This window comes from Aulostomus chinensis, chromosome 17 (genome assembly GCF_037954235.1).
Source record: "Aulostomus chinensis isolate RoL2024-O1b breed Wild chromosome 17, RoL_Achi_v1.0, whole genome shotgun sequence".
Classification (NCBI taxonomy): domain Eukaryota; kingdom Metazoa; phylum Chordata; class Actinopteri; order Syngnathiformes; family Aulostomidae; genus Aulostomus; species Aulostomus chinensis.
In genome coordinates this window covers 19,550,527-19,574,509 of record NC_141336.1, presented here as the reverse complement: position 1 = coordinate 19,574,509, position 23,983 = coordinate 19,550,527, and the positions used below count along the sequence as shown (strand labels likewise).

General features: G+C 43.1%; 3 protein-coding genes across 3 annotated transcripts in view; 2 read left to right on the top strand and 1 right to left on the bottom strand.

The window, feature by feature from the left end:
• Nucleotides 1-2,187: 2,187 nt before the first annotated feature.
• Nucleotides 2,188-8,084, top strand: rps6kl1 (ribosomal protein S6 kinase-like 1). The gene is made up of 12 exons (XM_086182721.1): nucleotides 2,188-2,277; nucleotides 2,918-3,034; nucleotides 3,128-3,301; nucleotides 3,621-3,745; nucleotides 4,193-4,285; nucleotides 4,380-4,427; nucleotides 4,809-4,941; nucleotides 5,029-6,429; nucleotides 6,503-6,592; nucleotides 7,000-7,082; nucleotides 7,157-7,252; nucleotides 7,362-8,084. Exons 3-12 carry the CDS (start codon nucleotides 3,166-3,168, stop codon nucleotides 7,470-7,472), a joined length of 2,316 nt encoding a protein of 771 aa, XP_086038847.1. The 5' UTR covers nucleotides 2,188-2,277; nucleotides 2,918-3,034; nucleotides 3,128-3,165; the 3' UTR covers nucleotides 7,473-8,084.
• On the bottom strand, nucleotides 7,660-15,182 carry dlst (dihydrolipoamide S-succinyltransferase). The gene is made up of 15 exons (XM_086182722.1): nucleotides 15,038-15,182; nucleotides 14,059-14,092; nucleotides 13,916-13,955; nucleotides 13,287-13,348; nucleotides 13,132-13,206; nucleotides 12,995-13,050; nucleotides 12,602-12,710; nucleotides 12,333-12,515; nucleotides 12,113-12,198; nucleotides 11,892-11,989; nucleotides 10,543-10,673; nucleotides 10,089-10,162; nucleotides 9,902-9,985; nucleotides 9,622-9,789; nucleotides 7,660-8,910 (listed from the first exon to the last, which is right to left on the bottom strand). The coding sequence occupies exons 1-15, from the start codon at nucleotides 15,098-15,100 to the stop codon at nucleotides 8,776-8,778; spliced, it is 1,398 nt and encodes a 465-aa protein (XP_086038848.1). The 5' UTR covers nucleotides 15,101-15,182; the 3' UTR covers nucleotides 7,660-8,775.
• A 94-nt stretch (nucleotides 15,183-15,276) lies between these two features.
• prox2 (prospero homeobox 2) overlaps nucleotides 15,277-23,983 on the top strand; it is an 8,863-nt gene continuing 156 nt past the window's right edge. Inside the window, exons 1-6 of the mRNA XM_086182761.1 lie at nucleotides 15,277-15,350; nucleotides 15,914-16,050; nucleotides 17,414-19,016; nucleotides 20,732-20,839; nucleotides 22,150-22,344; nucleotides 23,420-23,983. The exon at nucleotides 23,420-23,983 is cut by the window's right edge and continues 156 nt beyond it. Of these exons, the coding sequence (XP_086038887.1) occupies nucleotides 17,478-19,016; nucleotides 20,732-20,839; nucleotides 22,150-22,344; nucleotides 23,420-23,587 (2,010 nt within the window). The 5' untranslated portion in view covers nucleotides 15,277-15,350; nucleotides 15,914-16,050; nucleotides 17,414-17,477 and the 3' untranslated portion in view covers nucleotides 23,588-23,983. The remainder of the gene's footprint in view (nucleotides 15,351-15,913; nucleotides 16,051-17,413; nucleotides 19,017-20,731; nucleotides 20,840-22,149; nucleotides 22,345-23,419) is intronic.

Sequence of the window (23,983 nt, the reverse complement as noted above, 5' to 3'; positions counted from 1 at the left end):
TACACACCGGAATGTGTGCTACTCTCACACATCAGAATAATTATCCATCCATCCATCGTCATCTTCCGCTTATTCCTACATATTAAGGGTCGCGGGAGGGCTGGAGCCTATCCCAGCGTCAACGGGCGAGAGGCGGGGTAAACCCTGGACAGGTCGCCAGTCCATCGCAGGGCCAACATAGAGAGACAAACAACACTCACATTCACACCTATGGTCAATTTAGAGAATCAATCAGCCTAGTCCCCAATTGCATGTTTTTGGACTGTGGGAGGAAGCCGGAGAGAACCCACGCAGACACGGGGAGAACATGCAGACTCCACACAGAAGGATCCCGTGCCCGAGCCGGGACTCGAACCCAGAACCTTCTTGCTGTGAGGCCACAGTGCTAACCACTGCACCACCGTGCAGCCCCCAGAATAATTATATATCCAATATATCAAATGTCTTCAAAACTCCTGATCCTGTTGTGTCATCTGTTTACAGCTTTCAGGCTTCATCTCAGGACACATGCTGACATCATAAATGTGAGAAAGCGTTTTAACTGTACATGTGGTGTTGAAGTTGAGCTGTAATATAAATACACTCTGCTTGATAAACTACAATGTTAAGCAGGACATAGGTTGTATTTCTCAAGGATGCTAATAAAACTGTTGTAATTTCACGTCAGTCTCTGACCACACGGATGCTCTCTCTCCTACGTGGAGCCCTGGCTAAGTTTTCAAGATGTTCATTGTTCCAAATTTTAATTTTTGTATTATTTCTAAGTAGAAAAAGTGAGTTTTCTTCCATCTGACGGGAGATGGGGAGTCAGGAAATGTGGCCAGGTCTGGGGGAGGACTGGAGTGTGTTTGCAGTGTGACAGCTGAATCCCAGCTGACCAGTTGCCACACGCATGCAGCAGATTACCACACAACTGAAGCTGGAGTTGGAGCGCCACAAAGAGCAATGTCAATACACAGAATCTCTTTCAGTTTGGTTCAGAATATGAGATATACAACCAAAATAAATACAATCTAAAAAAAAAAGGCACAAGAAAACATGAGAATTTTTTTTTTACAGCATCTTTAAAAGCGGTCTAAAAACAGTGGCAACAGCACTTTAGAACTACCAAAAAACAAAGCTGCGTTACCATTTCGTGAAACGCTTTTGATGACTCCTGCTCCAATTAATTTTTGTGAGGTTTTGTAAAAATCGAATCATGTGTCAATCAAATGAAGCACTCACTGCAAAGATAAAGCAGTTCTAATACAGAATCTTGTTTTGTGGCTCTGTTGTCAAAGATAATAGAACAGAAATAGAACAGAAGAGAAATGTTAAATACATTCTCTTGTCAGTAATTGTTTGAAAGCGTATAAATAGATGTGTGTGTGTGTGTGTGTGTGTGCTGTGTTTCAGCGTGTCCCCTGTGAACACCTGACATCTTGCGTTCAAGGTCCCGTAGAAATGACAGATTCGCCTCTGCCGATCTTACCAAATCAACGTTCAGTGGATATAAGGAGCATTGTGGGTTACGTAGGCCACAGAGGAAGAGGAAGGTAAAATAGAGGAGAAATCATTTGGTGTAGAAGTTGAATACATGGTGCGTGGAATCTGCTGTATTCTGATTGATACAACGGATCTTTCGACGAGCAGAATCACAAAAGTAATCCTCTTAAGAAATAAAATTATAACTGAGCCTTGAGAATAGCAATAAAGTAATTTCGTGCCTCTTTTTTTGTGGCTCTGCTCTCCGTGAGATCCCTCCCATGTAGATAAGGTTGCAGCTCCCCCCTCTGTAATCTGTCTCTCCCTTGGGGGGGTGAAGCAACTTCCTTTGTGCTGTGGCAGGAGCCTGGTTCCATCTGGTACAGAGCATAAAAAAAACACGAGATTATGAATTCTGGGCAGGGAGGTGAACAGCCATCAAAGAAATCCAGAAATTATTTTACAAACTGAACAAGTCACACATGAGATTTGTCACAGAAGCTAAGTGAAGAATACAGTCCAGTTTAGAAGTAAAAATCAGGCTTGGAAAGGAAAAGGCCTTCATTCAGGACACAAAAACAGCACTGTCTCTTTAAAGAAGCCAGCATCTGTCAGGATGAAAGGAGGGGGGATTGAGCGCCTTGTGTGAAATGGTACCCTAAAGTGACATCATGCTCACCCAATCAGCAGCATCGCCTGATGTCCCTCCCCCTCCTGCTGCTGCTCGGATGTGAGTGATTTGGGCTGCAGGAGATACGAGCTGCTGATGCTGCTGCTGCTGCTGGGGCGGAGGGCATGTTCGCCGCACGTCAGGTACGCCGACACGTATGACTGCTCTGTGCTGTTATTTTTCACAGTGAAGGATTGGTCCATCGGTTGTGGAAGGATGTGCATTCGGGCGATGATGGATGAAAGTGGAGGAGAGTGAAGAGGATTGTGTGTTTCGTAACACTCCTCAGAGGATGTTGTCTCCATGACTGCTGCTAGGACAGGGTGTGTGTGGGTGTGTGGGTGTGTGTGTGTGTGTGTGTGTGATGCCTGTGTTTGGCTATATTTGAAATAAAACAAGGCAGCAATTTGATGTTTTAAATCAGCCCTCACTAGCTGATTGAATGCCTTTTTTTCCCCTTCCTTTTTTGATTCTGATTTGTATGTGTGTGTGTGTGTGTGTGGGTGGGTGGGTGTGTGTGGAGGTGGATATCAGAACGGTCTATACTGTGTGCTTGTCAGCCAAACATCAGATCATTTAGGTAATTTACTCAGACTTTTATCTTCTCCCGGTAAAAATGCAACTTAACAGCAATGCTAGGAATCTCAGTGCTCTGAGTCATCGCTTTGTCATCTTGGACATTTCGCTGTGTTTCTCTCCATTCATCAGCATTTGTCGTCTCACCAGCTTGTACTCACTTCCTGTTCTGGCATGAAGGTTAAGTCTTTGTTTCCGCTACCTCAGATGATCATGTGCTGCCTAACAGACCTTAACGTCGGAGTCACTGGGGGTCGACACACAACAAGCCCAGTGACAGCAGGTAGAGATGTGCGCTGCTGTTGATGAGAACAGTGAGCAAAGGTGAGTCCCTGCGACAATAAAAGCATTTGAATTGCTTTCGGAACAACTCCCAGATTTAGTTCCTGTTTCAAATTGAATGGAATTTTTGCCCAGGCTCATCTGGACTTTGACGGGTCCAAAACAAGGCAGCCATGGCGAAGAGAGATTACCTGGTGGAGGCAGCCAAGCAGATCCGCATGGCTCTGGACAGTGAGGTCAATGAGGACTATGAGGCAGCTTTCAGCTACTATAAGAATGGGGTGGACTTGCTGCTAAATGGGGTTCAATGTAAGTTGCTCTTGTGTGTCATTGTAGTTTACAACCAGGGCCGTGTGATAGAGCGAACTGGAAATTTAAACAGGCAGCAGAAGACACGTGATAGTAACAGTTAAAGAGAAAAAAAAACAGGAAGTGACAAAACAAAGGGTAAAGACAGTTTTCCTTGCTGGCCAGTCATTCCTTCCACTGTGTAAATAGACAGCTGCTGACAGATTAAAGTTGAACAGATTTAGCCAGACCAGGATATAATCCAGATACATTTAGTTCATAGGGTGAAGAGAGTTTTTCTTTCTTCAGTGCACTTTTAGAAAGTTTAACTGTCTTACAGTGGACCCAAACAAGGATCGCCGGGAGGCTGTGAAGAGGAAGACAACCCAATATTTGAAAAGAGCTGAAGAAATCTTCATAACACATCTTCAGGACAACCTGGGGAAGGGGAGCTCTCATCTAGGGGTAAAACCAAAATCCTGTTCTCGATGTGAAAACCTGCTCACTGACAGAGGCTGCTGCAGTCACTCAGTATTAGAACGTTTTACTTAGATTACCAAAGATCCAAGAGAGAATAGGGTTTGGCTTGTGAACCGGGGGAATTGGGAGAAAGGGGTCAGTTCTCAGAATGGGGGGTGATGTTTGGGAGCATTGATGATGTGATGTGAAGGGAAAGCATTAAGTAAGGTATACGCCCTGGTGTGCATGCATCACCAGAGGGTGGAAGCTGAAATACTCTGCTAAAACCCGTACAGAACAGGAAGAGAACGTGCAAAGGTCTGCTTGTCCTACTTGTTCCTCATGTATGTTGGTGGATTCCCTGGATGGACAGGAGTTTATCTTGTAGCACACTCAAAATCCTTCCTTGCATCATGTAAGAGAACAATGTCCACCTTTGTTATCTATCACCAGGGTTACAGCAGTCTGAGATTCCGTCCGGTCAGACACTTGAGTTCCCCTGTAGAGGATCTGGAGATGTGTAAGGTGGTGGGAGTGAGTGATAAGGTAATAAACAACTAAATACACGTCTTTTGATGTTCTGTGCTGTAGTACCAACTGAAATATAAATACCTGTTTTGATGTTATCTTCACTCCATAGGTCCTGATCGTTCAAAGTATGGTCAATAAGGAGACGTTTGTTGTAAAGGTGAGCATTTAGGCTAAGAGAGAGAACAAAAATAACACCACACGATCCAAACTGATTGACTCATACTATAACAGAGAGAAATGAAACAATTCAGCAGAGCGGAGATGATTTGGGGGTTGATGTGTGGCATTAAGACAGTACTTAGATTGTGCGGCAGGCCAGTCGATGGGAGCTCTTTCTATCCTGTCTCGCTGAGTATCAGTCAGCATTGATCTGTCTGATGGCTCTCAAAAAATTTAGCCACTGCAAATGCACCTCGAATTTCAGTGAGATGTGATAACGGAGAGGAGCAAAGTTCTGAAGGAGCCATTCGAACTTCCCCGCCTGTATTAACACTTGCATTTGCTTTTTTTAAAAAATTAAGTGCATGTGTTTTATCAGAGTCTGGTGAAGTCCAGCTGGGAGAGCAGAGAGCAGCCAACCATTATTCCTCAAGGGGTGCCGTACATGGTGAAGCTGCTGAGGTACTACGTCAGCGAGGATGCCGTGTACCTGCATCTGGAGCATGTCAAAGGTGAGTTACTGACTTTGCTGCTCACGGTAGAGCTGAGAGAATATCAGCAACAAGGGTGATTTCTTTTCTCTCTCTCTACTGTGCCAGGTGGTAGGCTCTTTTCCAAACTGCACAAGCTGAAGTACGAGAAAGCTAAGGAACACCCAGAGTGCACCTCTTCCGGCCAGCGCAACATCAAGCTGAAGACCAGCTACACCTCACCCGCCATCTGTGCAGACTACCAGCACAATGACAGCAGATGCATGGGAAACACAGCTGATGAGAGCCCAGATACAGACTACCCAACCTCATGGGATGAGACTCAGCAGCGGTTGGAGAGCTGCGGGACTCACTCCTACATCGAAGAGACAGGCTGCCTGCAGAACACTCGTTCTGCAGCATCATTTTATACCAAGCTTGATCGGCTAACTCTTCTTTCGGGTCCGACAAGGACACAGGTCAGCACTCGCATCCATCCACCAGCTCCTAGTTTGTGTTTGCACTCGACTGAAACTCAGGAAAAGCCTGCTCTTCCTCTTTCCTGCGCACGTGTCAGTCAAGCTCTGGATGTCATGTCAGAACTTCATGAGAAAAAAGCCGGAACCGGACTTCTAGAGTGCAGCTCAGATTTTGAATTAGCTTGGAAAGCTGCAGATCCAGCACACAATTGTGACAAAATGAACCCCTATGCTATGACTGACATGCTAGAACACAATGCACCTTTTACAGGTCAGACCTCATTCATAAAAACAGAATCACCTACCAGGAAAGGTTTGAGTTCCTCCCCTGCCATTTTACATCTTCCTCTTCATTGCCAAACCCAGATCCGTGGCCGGGCATCATGGGAAATGAATGGCTCTCACCAAGGATCTGGTTTATGTTCAGATGTGGTTACAGACTTGAATCAGAGCAAAGATGTGAAGCAGGACAGCAACAGTCCCACCACAGAGGAAAGAAATGGGATGGTAGTCATGCGGAGCACAGACAGAGCGGTGTTTCCTGACCACACAGACACACGGACCTCCTCAGATAGAACCTGGTCTGCTTCACTTTTCCATGGTACTGCTCCGAAACAGGTGACACTCTCAGCTCTCCCACATTCAAGTGTGAAATACAATAAAGGAACATGCCACAATGAGCCAAGAGAGGGTGTAGAGGAAGCTTGTGAGCTGCTGAGTCCTGGAGAGAAGGCAGCACCTACAGAGGGATCGTTTTCAGGCTGGTATTCCTCCCTAAACAACAGGACAGAGGATACGGAGTCTTTCCTGAAATCAGGGAGATTGGAGGGGCAGGAAGAAGATCAGATCATTGAGGTGGACGGCTGGTGCCACCTCCCTCGCTTCCCTGTCAAATCCTCCACAGATAAGGCCATGCAGGCTTGCTGGGGGCTCCCCGAGGCGGAGGTGCGTGTCTGGGGGGCACAGATCCTGCTGGCCCTGGAGAGTCTGCATCAGCAAGGCATCTTGTGTCGGGATCTCAATCCTAGAAACATTCTGCTCACCAGCAATGGTGAGTAGCTGATTAAGGCGACTGATTAAACAAGAAGAGCTGCTCTGTTGACCGATTAACTCTTTATTCACAGGGAAGGTGTGTTTGACATTTTTTGGTCAATGGAGTGAAGTTCAGCCTGAGATCAGCTACAAAGCCATGGAACAGATGTACTGTGCTCCAGGTAACCCTATGGGGCTGTTCCCTGGTGGAACCTGCCCCCTTGTGGTATTATGCAGGGTTAGGGTTACGCTTATTTCACTCCCTACAAGTGTGCACTGTAAATAAGGGTGAGACACAATATCAATATTTCAATACATTGTGATACTTATTGATACACTACTGATTCACTGCTCTGGTGATACAAAACAATTCCCTAGATGCCATTTTGTTAAGATGGATATTTAAGTTCTGTTTAGTCCTCTGATAGTTACAGATATTGTGATGTAGATGTCTTGCAATGTATTGGTCACCACCGAACCACTGTATCATGGTACTCTTGTAATCGCGAGTCTCTGTGATTCCTGCTGCTTTATAAAAATGTACATTTGAATAACATTGTAATTACCTCGGATTCTTGCTTGGTTCCAGAGATCGGTGGGGTGTCCAGGGTCACAGAGGCCTGTGATTGGTGGAGTCTTGGTGCTTTGTTGTTTGAACTTTTAACAGGAATGGTAAGTAAAAACCACCGTGAGCACAATTAATCTCTCAGGCCATCAATCTGACTTCTTTTTCACTACACCTCCAGCCACTGTGGCAGCTCCACCCTGCAGGGATCCACTCCCACACTCAGCTGCTCATCCCGGACCACCTGAGCGCTGCAGCTGCTTCTCTGCTCACTGAGGTTCGTCTGCTTTTCCCTAAAAACAAACAAACAAAACACTAACACAGTGACCTGAAGTAAGATTCATCCTGCAATATCTCATAAACACTCCCACCATTCTGCTCCCCAGTTGCTCCAGTTTGACGCCGGCTACCGCCTGGGGTCTGGGGGTGGAGGTGTGTGTGATATCAAGTGTCATCCCTTCTTCAGCAGCATCTCCTGGAAGGCTCTGAGCTGTTAGCTGCTGCACTAGAATGTGAATATGCCTCTTGGGACCAAAACAGACACAGCACCAAAACTTGACCTTTTATTTTTGTGCTTCCCAAAGAAAAGGAAACAACTGTAGGAACAACACTGACAAACTATGCCCCCCCCCCCCCCCCCCAAAAAAACAAACAAGACACAAGTACCTTCATGACTTAACATCCTCATATCTGGAGAGGGATTTTAAGGAATCTGATGCAATTTTGATAACTGCATTTTATAGAACTGCATGAAAACTGATGGACAACTGTTTGGAGACTCTGCCATAAAATGTAGAAATAAATGGTTTCTTCCGCGCATTACTGACGTGTTACTGCTTCAACCTGGTTATTACATCTGCTCTGGATCAGTTTGTATGGATCCCCGAGAGATTTCAGGGTTAGAGGTATAAATCCCACACACTTAGGAAGATCAATGACTCATTGAAACAAAATCCCAGGGTGTAGCAGTTGTGGGCAACTTTTTGGTTTCCAATTTATTCTTCACATTAGTTTGGTTGATACAAACCGAATAATTCTGATCCTTGATTTATGGATCTCTGTAGCCTGTATACATTCGAAATTTAAAAAAAAGAAAGAAAAGAATTTATTATTTAAGGTGGTCTGACCCATTCCTAATCAGATATTCAGCAATGTTCTACAGGTGCAACATACAGACATAACAAGACTGAATAAATGAGAAGGCAAACATCTGTAAACCATCTCGGGCTGCTTCTAAAATATATTTCGCTAGTAACAGAAGCACAAACAAAAAAAGGAAGTACTACAGTCCAGTAATGCAGACTTTATTGTTTAAAATTCTTAAATAGTCTCTTACACAGCATAAAGAGAATTGTCTTGTGAAACAGATGGCATAACTTCTTAACTTTGGACATGTTAAAACATAGTGTTTCTCAGTTTCTCATTGTTCTTCTCTCAACCAAAATAATGGAGCACTGTGCAGTTTATCTATGTTTGCCATTGGTCTCACAATAAGTTGAGAATTTTTTCAGTTGTATGTAGAAAATTACATCTGGCGCAAATGAGTGATGGAACATCAGTGTTTGATCTCATGATCTAAACTCCAGACCCGGACAACCCTCCAGTACGGTACCCCACCTTTCATCCCTGTCAGCCTCCACACAATGCAACTGTTGCTCCAAATTCCTTTTTAAAAAAATTTTTCTCTACTTGACTGAACACACAAAACATCAACTGCGGTTACGGTAATGTTCATTAGGTGAATACAGCCAGTGGTTGAGTGGGTTGGTTTGTTTGGTTGGACCTGGAGTTCATGAGGGTTCACATGTCAAGGAGCAGCACCCTGGGGTCCTCTACCACGGACTTGATCTTACGCAGGAAAGTGACTGCCTCTCTTCCATCAATCAGACGATGATCATACGTCAGGGCAACGTACATCATGGGACGGATCTCCACCTGCCGAGCAGAGATATAACTGATCAAATCCCCCCCAGAAACACCCAGAGTGGAGTTGGTGTGGACAAAGAGTATTTCTTATGAAAGATTGGAACTTTTTAGAAAACCGTTGATGCGTCTGGTAGCTGAATGCTTGAGATACACAACAAATGCAAAGGCATGCACGCTATACCACTTGTTCTGCACAGCTTTCCGTTCGCTAGTCATACATGACCAACAGCCCACGGCCATCACATCCTGCACAAACTCCACACTGTTACATGACTTTTCCAGGTGTTTAGTGACCCTACACACCCTTTTTCAATGCTGGAAACGCACAGTTACCCCATTTAATTTTGGCGTATGTGAAGGGCCTGGACTTTTATGGCTATGATGATGCAGATAATGTTTATACAGAGTGTATGCCGTCTCATCAGAACGTAGTGAGGCACCATCATGTGGTTTTACATTACAAACACATGAGTGGCCTAAATAAAACTGAAATAAACCTCTCTCTCTCCCGTCCTGCATCTCTACTGCCACTGCAACATTAAGGTCAACTTGTGCTCTTTAAAAAATAACAATTTCACTTTTTTTTTTTCTTTTTTGCCTGAAACTGGCAACGAGTTCAACCCTTTAACCTACATACTGAATGTCACCGTTCTCTTCCTGGAAGCCTTATTTTTTCTTCTTTTGCACACAGTCGCATTTGCGCAGGTCAGAGATACAAACCTTGCCACCAATTGCAACGGGCCTGTCGAAGATGCCATGCATGCCTAGAATAGCAGACTGAGGTGGGTTGATGATGGGTGTGCCGAACATGGAGCCAAACACACCACCATTGCTGATGGTAAAGGTTCCTCCATCCATGTCCTCGACAGCCAGCTCATTCTTCCGGGCCTGCAAAGACGCGTCCACAATTACTGTTAATGACATTATACGGAGCTCATTTGACATCTGTGGTACATTTATGACTTCAAAATGCTCCTAGATGTAATAAATAAAATATTACCTTTTCACCCAGCAGGTTGATGGTCTTCTCAATGTCAGCGAAATTCATTCCCTCCACATTTCTGATTACTGGAACAACCAGACCCTGAGAGAGAAGTTGTGTGATTGAATTTTCTACCCTTCACATTAGAGACAAGTGGGCTATTAAGCACTTTCTCTCAGCATTCCATCTCATCCACTTGTCTTACCTTTGGTGTGGCCACAGCCACACTGATGTCCACGTAGTCCCTGTACACAATCTCTTTGGTTGTGTCGTCAATTACTGGAGACAAAAAGAGGGTGAAATTATTGAAGACAGAAAACTAAACAAACACACAGATGAACACGATCGTCATTAAATGTGCAGACAAGATCGATTTCCTAATTCACATTTTCGGTTACATGCTAGCAAGAGTTATTTTGGTTGTTAAACACCAAGTACTGCAGACCGCGGCAGCTTCAAGGTGGTTTTTTAAGTAGGTCACAGAGGCGAAAAAGCGATACACAAGTTTGTCTTGGTTTTGGGGTTTGGCAGAGAAACACTCCAAAACGGACACCTTTTCTTCACCACACAAACTTCTGACTTTGTACCAGTCATGCAAAGACACAGACCAAACCCCACAGCGATAAGGCTTCACAGCCATATTAAGTTGATTTATGTACCAGCGTTGACAGCAGGTTGATCAGTCAGAGCGTATGCAGCAGCCTTCACAAACGCAGACATGAAGCCCAACTTGATGTTATGCTTCTTCAGGAAGGCATCTTTGTAGGTCTTCCTCATGTCTGTGATGTTGCTGCAGGGAAGATAAGAGTGAAGAAATAAGCAGGTGTCAAACTGGCATCAAGACAACAAGCATGACTGAAGATTACTGGGCGTACGAGGGCTGGCCTTGGTCTCAACATCAAACCGTGGGCCTTAATGATGATCGCGAGGTTTCAGACGCCTCTCAACTACTCAGTTCACACTACAGGATTTTATTTTGAATCATTCTAAAACATTTTTGTTGCAAAACATTGATTAGCCTTTAGTCTCACGACAATAACATTTAAAAAAAAAATCAGAAATGTAACCTCTTTAAGTGAGATAGAGGTCACAAATATGACGATGCTGGTGAAATAAAGCTATTGAAATTGGCCTGCTAATCATTTCACTATTGCTCATTTTTCCTCTTGTATCTCTCTTTTTAATTGTTTGTTTTCCTGTCTCTAACCCCGTTGAAGCTCTAGGGTTTCTCCGCTAACATAATTAGCCCCTCCCAAGACACAGACTCTCCGAGAAAGGAGAGAAGAAGCGATAAAAATCTTCAATTTCTAGAGCCTGTAAATCTTATTGGGCTGTCATAAAAGCCCATATCGGTTGAGGCGGCCCTTCCACTCAGAGCACAGGTCTCTGTGGGCCCCTGCAGATGCTCCAGCCTCCTGCTCTGACTAGCTCCTTCGGCTCCAGATGAGCCCCAGGCCTGGGAAGTCTTCCTCCAGACCGTCAATGTCAATCCAATTAGGATACACCAAAAACCCTGAATAGCTGAAAGGTGACACCACACATTTGCGGGGAAAAGAAATCCTCAAAGTGTCCTCTTCAGCACAGAGGGCAAGTGCAGACAACAACATTTCCTTGTAAATTAATAAAACCTGTTTTAACAATTCTTATCTTTGTTTTAGATGGAATTATGACCAAATATTTACATTCCAGCATTTAAGAGGCTATCGGATTTCAAAAAGCTTTTCCTATTGGGCAGATTCCAATCCATAACCATTTGTGCAAGTGTTGCTTTGGCTTTTAACACGAACACGCACTCAAACACAAACACATATACCGTGTACATCCTTCACACTTTCAAAGATGTTTAGAAACACATTAGATATTTTACAATGGATAAAGTCTATTTTTTTTTATAATTGTTTTCTATTACGTGTGATCTGCAAATACAGAAAAACATGTTTCTCACATTAATGTCTATATTAGCAACTAAAGAATAATAAAGTAGGTCGACAAATTCAGACTTTCCTACCTCATGTCAACCTCATTAAATGTAGTCAGCATTGCACAGGTGTTTTGGGCTTCTTTCAGTCTCTGGGCAATTCTCAATCTCATGCGGTTCATCTTCACCTAAATAGAAAAAAACATAAAAACAACAACCACAAAAACCCCTGAATTATCAGTTTAAGCATAGAGCAACCAACTGATGCTCCTTGAATCTAAAACTCATATTTTTATATTTTTGCAGATTACCCTGCTCTCTGTCCTGGCTCCTTTTGCCCCTCCATCAGCAGGAGCTGCCGGTGCGGCCAGAGCGGCGGTTGGCTTGATGGCCGAAACTAGGGTGAATTTAAGAGGAACAGCTCTGAGTTTAGCTGCCTACTGAGCCAAAGAAGAATTCATCATGGCAGCTTCAGGTCAAGCGCACAACACTTCTCACATGACACGGCCCGTCTGTCTGATGACAACTAACCTGGTTTGGTGTCCATAGCATGTGCTGGCACAGGTGGCACAGGGGGCATAGTGGTGGGAATAGGCCCCACGGCCGAGGGGGGAGGAGGTGGTGGAGGGGGGGGTGGAGCAGCAGAAGGTGGTGGAGGGGCTGCAGCGGCTGGGGCCTCAGCCTTTGGAGCCTCTGCAGCTTTTGGAGCACCAGCTGAATGCAAAGAAGAGAAGCGTTAGATTAAGAGTCATCTTAATAATTCAACCTTTAGGGTATACAGGGATTCTAGTGATAAAAACCTCCTTTTCGAAGCTTAAAGAGAGGAGTTCCTCCCTCGACCTTCCCTCCATCAGGTACCAAAAGCTCCTCAATCACACCAGCAGCAGGAGAGGGAACCTGCACCGATGTCTGATGGCAAGGAAAAATAATGTAATATCCACAAGTTTTAAACTGTAAAAAAAATCTCTATGATTCTCTCATAAATCTGTGCGGTCAGCAGTAGGCAAGATATTCACAATATTACAAGAAAATTTTTTTTTTTTTTTTACTAACTTGCTATGAATTCATTTCAACATTCTCATTCCACGCAACGCCAATGCGTTATTGATATTGTGCCTGTTTCACTTTCTCCACCAAAACCCAACAATTAGCAGCAATCACAAACACTGCATGCATCGTTTACAGAGTTTTACCTTGTCAGTCTCAATTTCACACACCACCTCATCCTCTGAGACAGTGTCTCCAACAGCTGTAGGGGGAAAACTTTGTTTAAGCACTGGTGAACTAATTATTTTTGGTCTGATGTGTCCATTAGGATAAGAGGAATTACCTTTTTCCCACCTCACGTCTCCCTCTGTGACAGATTCTGCAAATGCAGGGGTCTTAACTGTGACGACTTCATCTCCTGAAAGACAAAGACAAGTCAGCTAATCAGTGCACACACAGTGGTTGTGCTTCAAATTTAAGTGGAATGATGAGACATACTGTAGGCTACAGAGGTCCTGAAGTACTGAATCTGGAAGACGCTGGACCGAGGATCAGATTTTCTGAAGAGAACAAAAAAATTGTCATGTCATAGAAAGTCAGTTTTCATTAAAGGATTTAACAAAATGTTTTTACGAAATGTTGCATTGTCCTTTTTTGGATGAATCACTATAACGTGGAGATGGATTTTGACTGTGGGTTTAAGAGACTGATAAATTAAAAAAATGTTTTATGAACAAATATGTTAAGGCTGCACGATGAATATGATCAAAATTGCGATCTTGATTTATTATTCAATGGGATCTCATTTCTAAAAACTGAATTTCTACTTGGGATATCAGCCACATCAAAACAAGCGCTCCTACTTTCTCCCTCAGTAAATGATGATGCTGCATTACGCCACAGGATGCAGAGTAACAAAGTACGGAGAAATATCAATAAGAAAACCCTGGTAATGGTGGTGAGACTTAGATGGGGACTCTAACTGAGCTCAATGCGACACATGAGTAATTAAAGCCTCATTCCGAAGATCTGAGGTGTAAACAGTGAGCATCAAGTCCAGCTTGATAATACTTCCTTGCCTTTCGGAACAGTTCGCGTTTTTACGTTAGTGTGTATTCATTACTTACAGAGTGTTGTTAAAAGTGACAGGGTGTCCAGTTGAAATAGCTGTTAGGACAAGGACAAGAGAAACGTGGAAATAACTGGATGCAGCAGGATTATCCAAAAGCAAAGATTTCAGACTCCGTGCTTGAACAATAAACAAACATACCTGCCGTGGATCGACGTGCTAACACATTATTGCCCTGTAAGAAGGCGCAGTCAAGAATTACAAAATGACTGTGTTTCATTTTTTATTTCATTTAATGTTTTATTCCTGCAGGAAAAACAACAACTATCAAAATCAAAAATTTGCACCCATAGAATAAGTATGTTATTGCTGACAGCAATGTAATTAAAGTGAACAGCTGAGACTGTACATACAGCCAGGGAGTCAACAGTGGTGCTGGTGGAGGGGGACTTCGGTGCTGTCGGTCAAAGGTCACATCTATACCTAGACCACGACCCCCGACATGCTCAATAAAATTGTTTGACATACATCTGGCTTTTACAGTTCATAACCATAAGAAATGGACCAGAAAACACAAGGATTACATTTAAAATTCAATTTAAGATGCTTGTTTATTGCTGCATTAAAGATCTTCTCCTGACAAGCTTATACAGTCACTTCCTGTTTCAGAGCAGCAAACTTTCAAAATTAGCTAAGCATTTATCTGACAGATATAAATGGAACCCATCAAATGAGATGAACTGAGCGTCGTTTCCACTCACAAACCCAAATATGACCTCAACATACCAGCCACAAGCAGCTACCACTCCTACTCATTTAGCTTAGCTACGATTAGCATGCTACTGCTATCTATCTGTTACTTGTTAAGTTCACAATAACTTTATCTCGGGACATGAACCGGTTATGTCTATCTTGATTTTTGCACCCGGACCTTTCAGACAGATGCACGGGACCAACTCGCTGCTTTTAGGGTTTTCCTTTAACCTTTAATGCGGACAGCAGAGTCTTGTGAAGGAGAGTGTCATACTGTCCTTGGCTCACAATGTTACGGCCTGCCGTGGCCTTCAGCAGCTGGCTAGCTAATGCTAACGCGAAAGGTGGTGGAGCCAACGGGCAGGTACAGCCAAGATACCCGCCGGCGAGTGGCAACAGTGAGGATTTACTTGTGCTTGTTGCCTACCTGACGGATGGCAGAGAGGGAGCGACCAAAATTCCTGGTGAAACACCGGGAATGGGCTAACATAGTGGCTGTGTGACAGCAACCTGTCAACGGAATGGAAGCTCCGGTCACACCGACGACAGGGAAGGTACCATCAGGAACCAGGAAGTAGTGTGGGATGAACCAAGTACACTATCTCAGAGGGGGGGAGGGGGTCTACGGATTGGACTCCTCTGACCTGTAATTGTAACTGCGGGTCACTTTCTTGACCGGTAGTGAGAGCGAACATCCCTACATCTTGAAAATATTAATTAAGATAACGTCTTCAAGTGAGGTAAAACATTCCAGAACAGAATAAAAGTACATCATAATGCGGTGTTACTCGAAATTATAACTTCAAATGAGGTTTAAAACTAACAATATTTATTCTTACGTAGAATACCAAATGTTTAAGTAATTCATTTGCCATTTGCTCGTGAACACGGACCTTTGAATACTTCTACGCATCTCAGTCACAGTTACATAATAAGATATGGAAATGTAATAGAAAATACTACAATAAGAAAACTTGCAAGTAAGTATACACAAAAATACATCTTTTATTAGCCGTATATGCGTTTTCTAATTCAAATTAGTTTTATACTTTCTTCATCAAATACGTTAATGAGGAAGCATATCGACATGTACTGCAAAACTAAAGCTTGTTCTGTGCGTCCATATATCTTTCAAAGTTCTTATTTCCCTTAAGCACACAAATACTGAACTGGAATCATTTCCAGATTCTCCAATTTCTAAAAACATTGCAATTTCGTTTTGGGGTTTCAAACTTAAGAACCTCAGTAATATGTTTCAAAATATGTCACTCCATCACCTTTTAAATACTTTCCTGTTGTGTAGGTGATGCGTTCATGGCCACCTTATTGCCTATGCAAGGCCCCGCCCCAGCCCAGTCTGATGCATCGCCTCTCCTCCTGCACTCCACTCACAGTCTGCGAGGGCCAGCAGCTCGGCACCACCGCGTCCCAGCGCAACAGGTAAGGTCCCATCACTGCCGATGTGTGTGTCTCTGAGGATCGTAGTTAACCTGCAGATCAGATCCTTTTGAATCACTTGGGTCTGTTGCTGTTTTATTTTTTCAATTATTATTATTATTGTTTTTTATTTTTTTACGAGAGAGCTTGAACTCGTTGGAATTTTAATCATGTGTTTGCAGAGGTTTTGGTGAAGTTTACTGACTGGCAAGTTAGAGATTTATAACTAGAAAAAAATATACTTAGTTTTTTTTGAGACGTGTGACCCTTTTCTGAATTTGGTTTTTTGTGTCTCTGTCTTCACGTGTTATATAATTGAATGTCTAATTTAAAAAAAACAAAACAACATTTTATGTCTTTTTTTTTTTGTGCCTTCTGTCAATGGGCATCACCAAACCCACTAGATGGACTTAAAGGAAATACCATGCAGGAAATGTAAAAAACCCACCTATTTAATAGAATAAACTTTCAAATTGTTATTGCACTCCACAAATTATAGGACATTTGACCTATCCGAAACTCTTCACTGGATAAGGGAGTCTCTTTGTTTTATTCCCCTACTGATCCTCCTAAATCAGTTTTTACTTGTATTCAAATACAAATAAAAAAGAGAGAAGAAAGTAAGACAAAAAACACAAGGTGAACTTTTTTTTTTTTTTTTTACTGAATTAGAATCCAATGCCCAGTGTAGAAACAGAAATATTATCTGTGTATTTATTACTCTTGTATGTACAGAAATGTTTGTTTGTTGTTAAATTCATCAGTTCATTTGTGTGGGAAAAAGCATAAAAATATTTACTTGCATGGTATAAAAGTCATCAGAATTAATAGTTGTTGTTGTTTGTTTTTTTTAATTTATCCCCTGAAGAAGATCGTGGTCTTAATTTAAGGTGAAAACCACAACAGGAGGTTTTATATGATAATTTCTCTTCTAAATAATGTATAGACTGTGCCGTTACTTATGCGTGGTCCATGGCTTTCATGGGTATTTTTCACAATTGTTCTTTTTATCCTTTGTGTTGCAACCTCAAGATAAAAGGGAGGAACTCCCTTATTGCTTAAGATCAAGGATTTTTTTTTTTTTCTATTTGGGATCCTAATAATACTTGGTTCTTTGACTTTCTGTAACACTTGCTTGTTCATTTTAAAATCACAAATGTGAATGCTTGGTTGAATGCTTGGTTGAAATTAATTTCTGTTTGAATAGACCCAAAGCATTAAGAGACATTCTTCACCGCTATACAGAGAAAATAAATCCATATTGAGAAATACATAAACAAATAAGAAGGCTTCACATTTTTTTTAATCTTGTTTTGTACTTTTTAATGCATTACAATAACTGTTATCCTTCTGGGTTTTTTTCCAGGTTCTTCACCTTGCATAGCTGTGATCTCTCATTTTCTAACTGAAGATTACTTTCCTCAGTGAGCATGAACCTCAGTCCTCCTGAGCAGAGCATTCACAACACCAGCGAAGGCTGCCTCGAGGATGACAAGCCCGATGTCATGCTGCCTTGCTTCCGTAGAAACATGTATGATGAGCCCTTGGGCTCGTTCTCCAGTGGATCCATCATCTCTCAGCTTCTCCGAAAGACCATCCACAATAAGAGGGCACTAGATGAAAGCCATTTCTACCTTTCTGCCTCCACTGCCACCGACTCTGGCCAGGAGGACCGCAGCAGTGTCTCCTCAAAGGACAGCACAGCAGAAGCTTCCTCCCCCAACGGCCACGTCTCAATAGGGTGCAGCCCTGAGGGGGACCATCAGATGACAGACCACCTGCAAGCAAAGAGAGCCAGAGTGGAGAACATCATCAGGGTGATGGCTGGCTCTCCTAACAGCAGACAACATGGTGACAGTGAGAGGTGTGACACTGATGCCAGAGACACCAGGGAGGCCAGAGAAGCGTACAGGGAGAACAAACGCAAGCAACGGTTGCCTCAGCATCAGGAGCACAGTATTGGAGGACCAGTTAGTAGACGACCCGGCAGCAGTAGTGATAACTGCAGCAGCAAGGACGAGGAGTGCCACAAGCTGAAGGAGCAGCTCCACAGTATGCAGAAGTTGCTGCGCCAACTGCAGGAGAAATTCCTTCAAGTTTACAACCAGGAAGACCCTGAAGACGAGGACAGAGACGAGACACCTGCAGATGTTGACGGTGATACACTGGGAGAGTCAAACTACATGAGCAATGAAGATGTTTTTGAGAGGAAGAATAGCAGGGGGGCCTCGGAGCATAAGGACAGAATGAAAGGTGGTTATCAGCCACACCAGAGAGAGACTGAGAACCTGCAGGAAACCTTGAAGCAAGAACTCTCCAGGGCTGTAGGCGACTGTGTGGACCGGGTGTTCAAAAATGTGTCCTCGCCAGGCCTGGACCTGTCCCCTCAGCAGCGAATGTGCTCCTCTCCAGAGATGCAGATCAGCGTGGGTGCAGACAGGAAGAGTCAGTCAGGCGGCACCACACAAGAGCAGGCTCAGCCTGAGGAAGCTGCAATCAAACCTCGCTCTTTGGAATATTATGAAAGCTCAGAGGCCCAAAGCCCACAAGACCAGACAGAGGCGCTGTCACTGGTGGTCCGCAAACCAGCAGTGACCCCTTTGAGCTCAGTCACCTCAACTGTGAAGAGGCCCTATCCTGTGCACCAGACGCCATTTCAGTTTAACTACAGCACACCTCTGCATGACAGCCAGATTCTGGAGCACCTTCTCAAGTACGGCCCACACTCTAACTTTGGGGGTCTCCACTGCATGCCCCCTTCAATGGACAGAACCTCCCCAGATTCAGTGGACCTGCCTTGGGACACCATTGCTATGAGATCCAAAATGACATCCAGCCACCTCAGCCACCACCCTCGTCCCTCTGCCCTGGGGCCAGTGACCGTTGACAATCTGTGTCTCCCTCATGTCAAGATCGAGTGTGGTGAACTGCAGAGTATGGCCGAGCGAAACCCCTACATGTCTCTCAACATATCCTTTCATTTGCAAGTCTGAGTGCCTTTGCTTTTTGCCTTTCCTTGATGCAAGAATTGCCTACACGTAGATGCTGCTGTGGTTAAAATTATCATAGATTCGGCTCTTGGAAAATATTTCACTTCACTGCACAAATGCAAAATAACAAACTGGTGATTGTAATTCTGTATAATTCGGAAAATATCTACAGAAAGAAATTGGAAGTGAAATCCCTGAAGTCAGGTCATATTATTCTATATGATGTCGACACTCTTTGTTTGCATTTACCTTCCTATTATATACAAACTCACTAGATCTCAGCTCCTCCGTTTGAACAGCGTCTGGTTGAGGCTTATTGCAGCATGGGCAGTTCTAGTAACTTCAAGGAGAATTTTGTCTTTGATCTGGCTAACCCCATAGAAAATTATAGCGTCTTCTTTAATCTGAGCAGAGTAATGACTTTAAGTCTAGAAAAAGACAAATAAAAAGGAATACAAGGCTTTGATAAGAATTGCCAGGAACAAAAGCCAATTTTTCAAAGGCAGAGAATGCATTGGTTTCTGTTTCAGGAAGCGTTGTTTTTTCATACTTGAAAAGGTGCAGGATCTATTTCTCCATCATCAGAGTGATGGGGGTGCATCTAAAAGGTCACATCTGAGTGCTGGTGCAAACCACAAGTGCCTCCCAACCATAACACTTGAGCTCTTGTCTTGAGTATTTGTTGTTGGATACCTTTGTCAGAATGTACATGATTGAAATAAGAGTACAAGATAACACAGTTTTACCTCATGCGAACTTAGAAGGAGAATCGATCTGGGACAAGTTGTTTAATTCAGGGAATATGGCTGTCCTTGAGAATAAATGACATCTTTTAGATTCCGTATCTGCAGCTGTTGATGTGAAACGTGAAGTAAAATTAATGGACTCATCACAGAGAAAATAATGCTTGAACAAATGTTGTTGTGTGGTAAATTAGAGAAGAATATTACGTGCTGCCCTCTCAGGATTTATTTTATCTTTACAGTGCAAAGAGCCGTGCTTCTCTTTGAACAATACCACATCAATCTTTCATCCCAACTTCCTTATTTCAAAGGTAGGGTTTCCTAATAAATATATGGTGTGGTGACCTGATAAGGAAATATTATGACCTAAGGCATGGTGGTGGACTACAGAGGAAATACTCCTTAGCATCTTCATGGCCTCGGGCTGAAAACTCCATTGCATTCATTAATATTTGTGGTAGTAGAAAAAAACAAAAAACAAACTAACGCTGATATATGTTGACCGTATGATTTCTAATTTTTAAGGATTTTCTTTATTTAAAAATGTTCCTTCCTGTAACCTAATTTTATAGATTTTCCCATCATTTTTCAAAAGAAGACAAAACAACATATGTTGTCTTTAAATTATTGTAATTATGTCTGAAAACGGGCCCCCCCTTTTTCTTTCTCCCCTCCTCCGAAAAACATTTTAAAAGAAACTGTCTTAACTGCCAGGCATGAAGTGCTTTGCTCTCTAATTAAAAATCCCTAATCTAATTCGTGATTCTGTTTTGCCAATAAGCACATGTTAGGGTCATTATTGACTCTGTGGTTAATGCCGAGCTGTTCTTTAGTGAAATTCAATTTAGCTGAAGATTGAGGCAACACAATACTCCGCTCCACTATCACTTTGCACAGGACTGTATGTTGTGTGTTCATTTTGAACTGTTGGGCCTTAACGTGAACGTGAACATCCAGGAGGGTCTCACCCCGAGCCATCTGAAGAAGGCCAAGCTCATGTTTTTCTACACGCGCTACCCCAGCTCTAATGTACTGAAGACTTTCTTCCCTGATGTCAAGGTAACTTATTATTTTCAGTCTAATGTGTCAAATAACTTGTTTATTCCACTTTTAACTCCCCAGTATTGACTTGTCAGTTTGTGTTTAGGACCGAAAATGCAGCAGTGTGTCGGAGGAGAGAAACAAAAACGCAGAGGGTTTAAATAACAAAGCCGCTGAGCTGCTAGTATGTCCTGGGGGCAGAGGGAGATACAGGGGCATTCTCTCTTTAAAAAAGCCACTCCAGTCAGCAAATGGAGTGACAAAGGACTCTGTAGGCAAGGCATTGCTATTGAGTGTCAACAGAGAGTTGGTATTAGAGACTTGCAACCAGGCGGTGAGCTGTGAGTGCTGGCCCTAAACACAACATCCTGTGTATTTTGGCCTTGGTCTCGTGTCATGCCTCCTCTTCTAGTTCCTCTTTTTTTTTTTTTTTTTGCTGTCCCTCCTGCCTCTTTGTTGTTAGCGCTCTTCATTCATTCTTTTTAATTAAATAGAACGCCTCTCCTCATCACCTCCAAACACCTCTCCTCCCTTCAGTCCTCTGTCTCCTTCCAACCTGGATCGCTAAGCCAGTCCGGGCCCCTGCCTCCCTATCTACCCTGACCCCCGAGGTCAGGGGGGAGGATGCTGTTGCTGCAGCCTGCGAACGTCTCCTCCTTGCTTACAATCCTGCGGTGGGAAGTGGCACTGAACAAAAGAGCACCTAATCCCAGTGTCTGATTCCATCCTATCAGCCCGAGTCAATGAAAGGGAAGCTTCCTTCTGTCCTTACGCTGCCGCTTTCTCACCCATCACACCAGTGGGAAGAAGCGTCTTTGATGCCTGCCCAGCCCTTAGGCATTTTTTTCTGTCTTTCTGGATGACGAGATAGAATAACAAGACTAATGTCAAGACTGAGTTTAGAAATACAGAGCCCTGGCAGATGTTTTTTCACCCTGGACATCGGTGGGAAAAGATCAGAGCAATTAATGTCACATAGAGTGACAGACCATTAGGTGGAATTTTGCCCCACAGGTACTAAATCTGAGTTTTCAGTCAATTATAGCAAGGCTCTCTAATGCCAGAAGTCCATTTGATTTGTTTAATTGAAAAGCGTGGAGTTTAATATTTCATTACATTTATGTATGAAGTCTCAGATTGAAATTACCTTTTTCATTTATCACTGAAAGGATGATCTGTGCTTTCATTTGCTTTCTTTATATAGAGGTCAAAGGTCAGAATAATGCTTGCTCAAGACACTCTCATCTTTGCGGGTTGGAGGAACATCTCTTTTGTGTCTTGCTGTAAATGAGGCAATGAGATCAATAAACTTCTGTCTCTATTTCCAGTTCAACCGCTGCATCACCTCTCAGCTGATCAAGTGGTTCAGTAACTTCAGGGAGTTCTACTACATTCAGATGGAGAAGTTCGCCCGCCAGGCCATCGCCGACGGCATCATTGAAGTCAAAGACATCACAGTCAGCAGGGACTCAGAGCTGTTCCGGGCACTGAACATGCACTACAATAAAGCCAATGACTTCCATGTAAGTGTCATTCATGAATCATTCTCTCTTTTATGTTGTGGTTTAGATTGTTTGTATTACATTGCTTACACTGGAAGAACACAATTCCAGTCCTGTACTCATCCCTGCTCCCTTTAGAATTTTTTTTTTCAGAAACTCAGTAGTCAGACTTTATATTTTGGAACAGAAACAATAACCAAAACAATTGCTAACTTGCCGAAGTATGCCATGGGACTCTCATTGTGTATGTCCTCGTATTGACCTGTGTGTCACACTGCACCTGTGGCTTGCCAGCCTTTACTGCCATTATCTAAACTCCAGAGTGATGCTTTATCAAACTGTGGGAAGAGGAAGCCGCAAAATCCCACTAAAACAACTTAGGATTAGAGGACCCGTACGCCTGAGCGAGACCGAGATTGCTACTGATGCGGAATGCTGAGAAAGACGTTGTGGATTCTGAGGCAGAAGGCCGCTCGGTGGGAAAGGGACGGGACCGTTTTCTTTACCTTGGGACCAAGACATTCCTTTCCCAGGGATGCTTTGTGTCAGGAGATGAGGGGAAAGAAAAATAACTTATGCCAACAAATATCTGGCCACAGGATGGGAAACAAGGGCTGGTTTTCTCCCAGCATCCCTTGCATCTGCACCTCATGGCTTGATGAATTGTTTTTGATCCGGCTAGGCTGAAGGGAAAGCTGCAGAGATTCTTTTATCAACTTTAACCACACCTCAGCTATCTCCGATCCGAAATGATAGATAAGCTTTTGCTCGCATGATATAATATATAATACCTGAAAATTTCCATCTTCACCTCTTGCGGTAGCCATAACCATGTCTGCACTGGGTGCTTTGTAGAATCCCTGCGAGGGAAGCTCACCGAGGTCCATGAGTTAATTTAGCATCAACAAAACAAGACGAGCTAATCAAAGAGGAAAGTTAATGGTTGCTGCACTGCGTCTGTAGTTTGCATGCAGAGAACAAAGAGATGAGCTCGCTTTCATCACAACGCTACAGGTCTCGTAGTAAACTGAGGGGTCATTTCAGGATGTTTGCAGCATTATGTCCTTTTTCACTTCATCTTTCCCTCTCTTTCCAGGTTCCTGACAAATTCCTGGAGGTTGCTGAAATCACTTTGCATGAGTTTTACAACGCCATTTCTTTTGGCAAAGATTCAGACACCTCCTGGAAAAAGGCCATCTACAAAGTGATCTGCAAGCTGGACAGCGACGTCCCAGAAGAATTCAAGACATCTTCCTATTTATAGGCTGAAGTGGAAAAATACAACATGAAGGTGAAGGAAGTTGAGTCACTTGACAGTATTATTTCATCCTTTCTTGTAGTGCATTTTAGTGAGGTGATATGTAGACGTTTGAAATAGTTTGTAAATCTGTTAAACACACACCATTCTAAAAGTTAAGAAATACTCTGTGTTCGACTTTTACCCCCCCCAAAAAAAACAAAACAAGAAAAAGAAAAAGCAAATATTGATTGAAATGAAACATTGAGGCTTTACTGGTTTATTCTATTGTTTAGTGTTTACTTATAAAAAAAAAAAAGAATCTGCCTCAATACACTTAGTGAGTTTGTAGAGGTGTAAAATGTTTACAAAGATGTAATCATTCTTTTCACTCTTATTAATCCATAGTGTAGCCTGATGTAG

Excerpts from the sequence above, each read along its gene's own strand:
- rps6kl1 (XM_086182721.1), top strand. The coding sequence starts at position 3,166 with ATGGCGAAGAGAGATTACCTGGTGGAGGCAGCCAAGCAGATCCGCATG. Across the intron at positions 3,746-4,192 it reads AGGGGAGCTCTCATCTAGGG|GGTTACAGCAGTCTGAGATT; the intron begins GTAAAACCAAAA and ends ATCTATCACCAG. Across the intron at positions 6,593-6,999 it reads ACAGATGTACTGTGCTCCAG|AGATCGGTGGGGTGTCCAGG; the intron begins GTAACCCTATGG and ends GCTTGGTTCCAG.
- dlst (XM_086182722.1), bottom strand. The coding sequence starts at position 15,100 with ATGTTAGCCCATTCCCGGTGTTTCACCAGGAATTTTGGTCGCTCCCTC. Across the intron at positions 13,207-13,286 it reads CAGGACCTCTGTAGCCTACA|GAGATGAAGTCGTCACAGTT; the intron begins GTATGTCTCATC and ends TTTGTCTTTCAG. Across the intron at positions 10,163-10,542 it reads TCAACCTGCTGTCAACGCTG|TAATTGACGACACAACCAAA; the intron begins GTACATAAATCA and ends TTTTGTCTCCAG.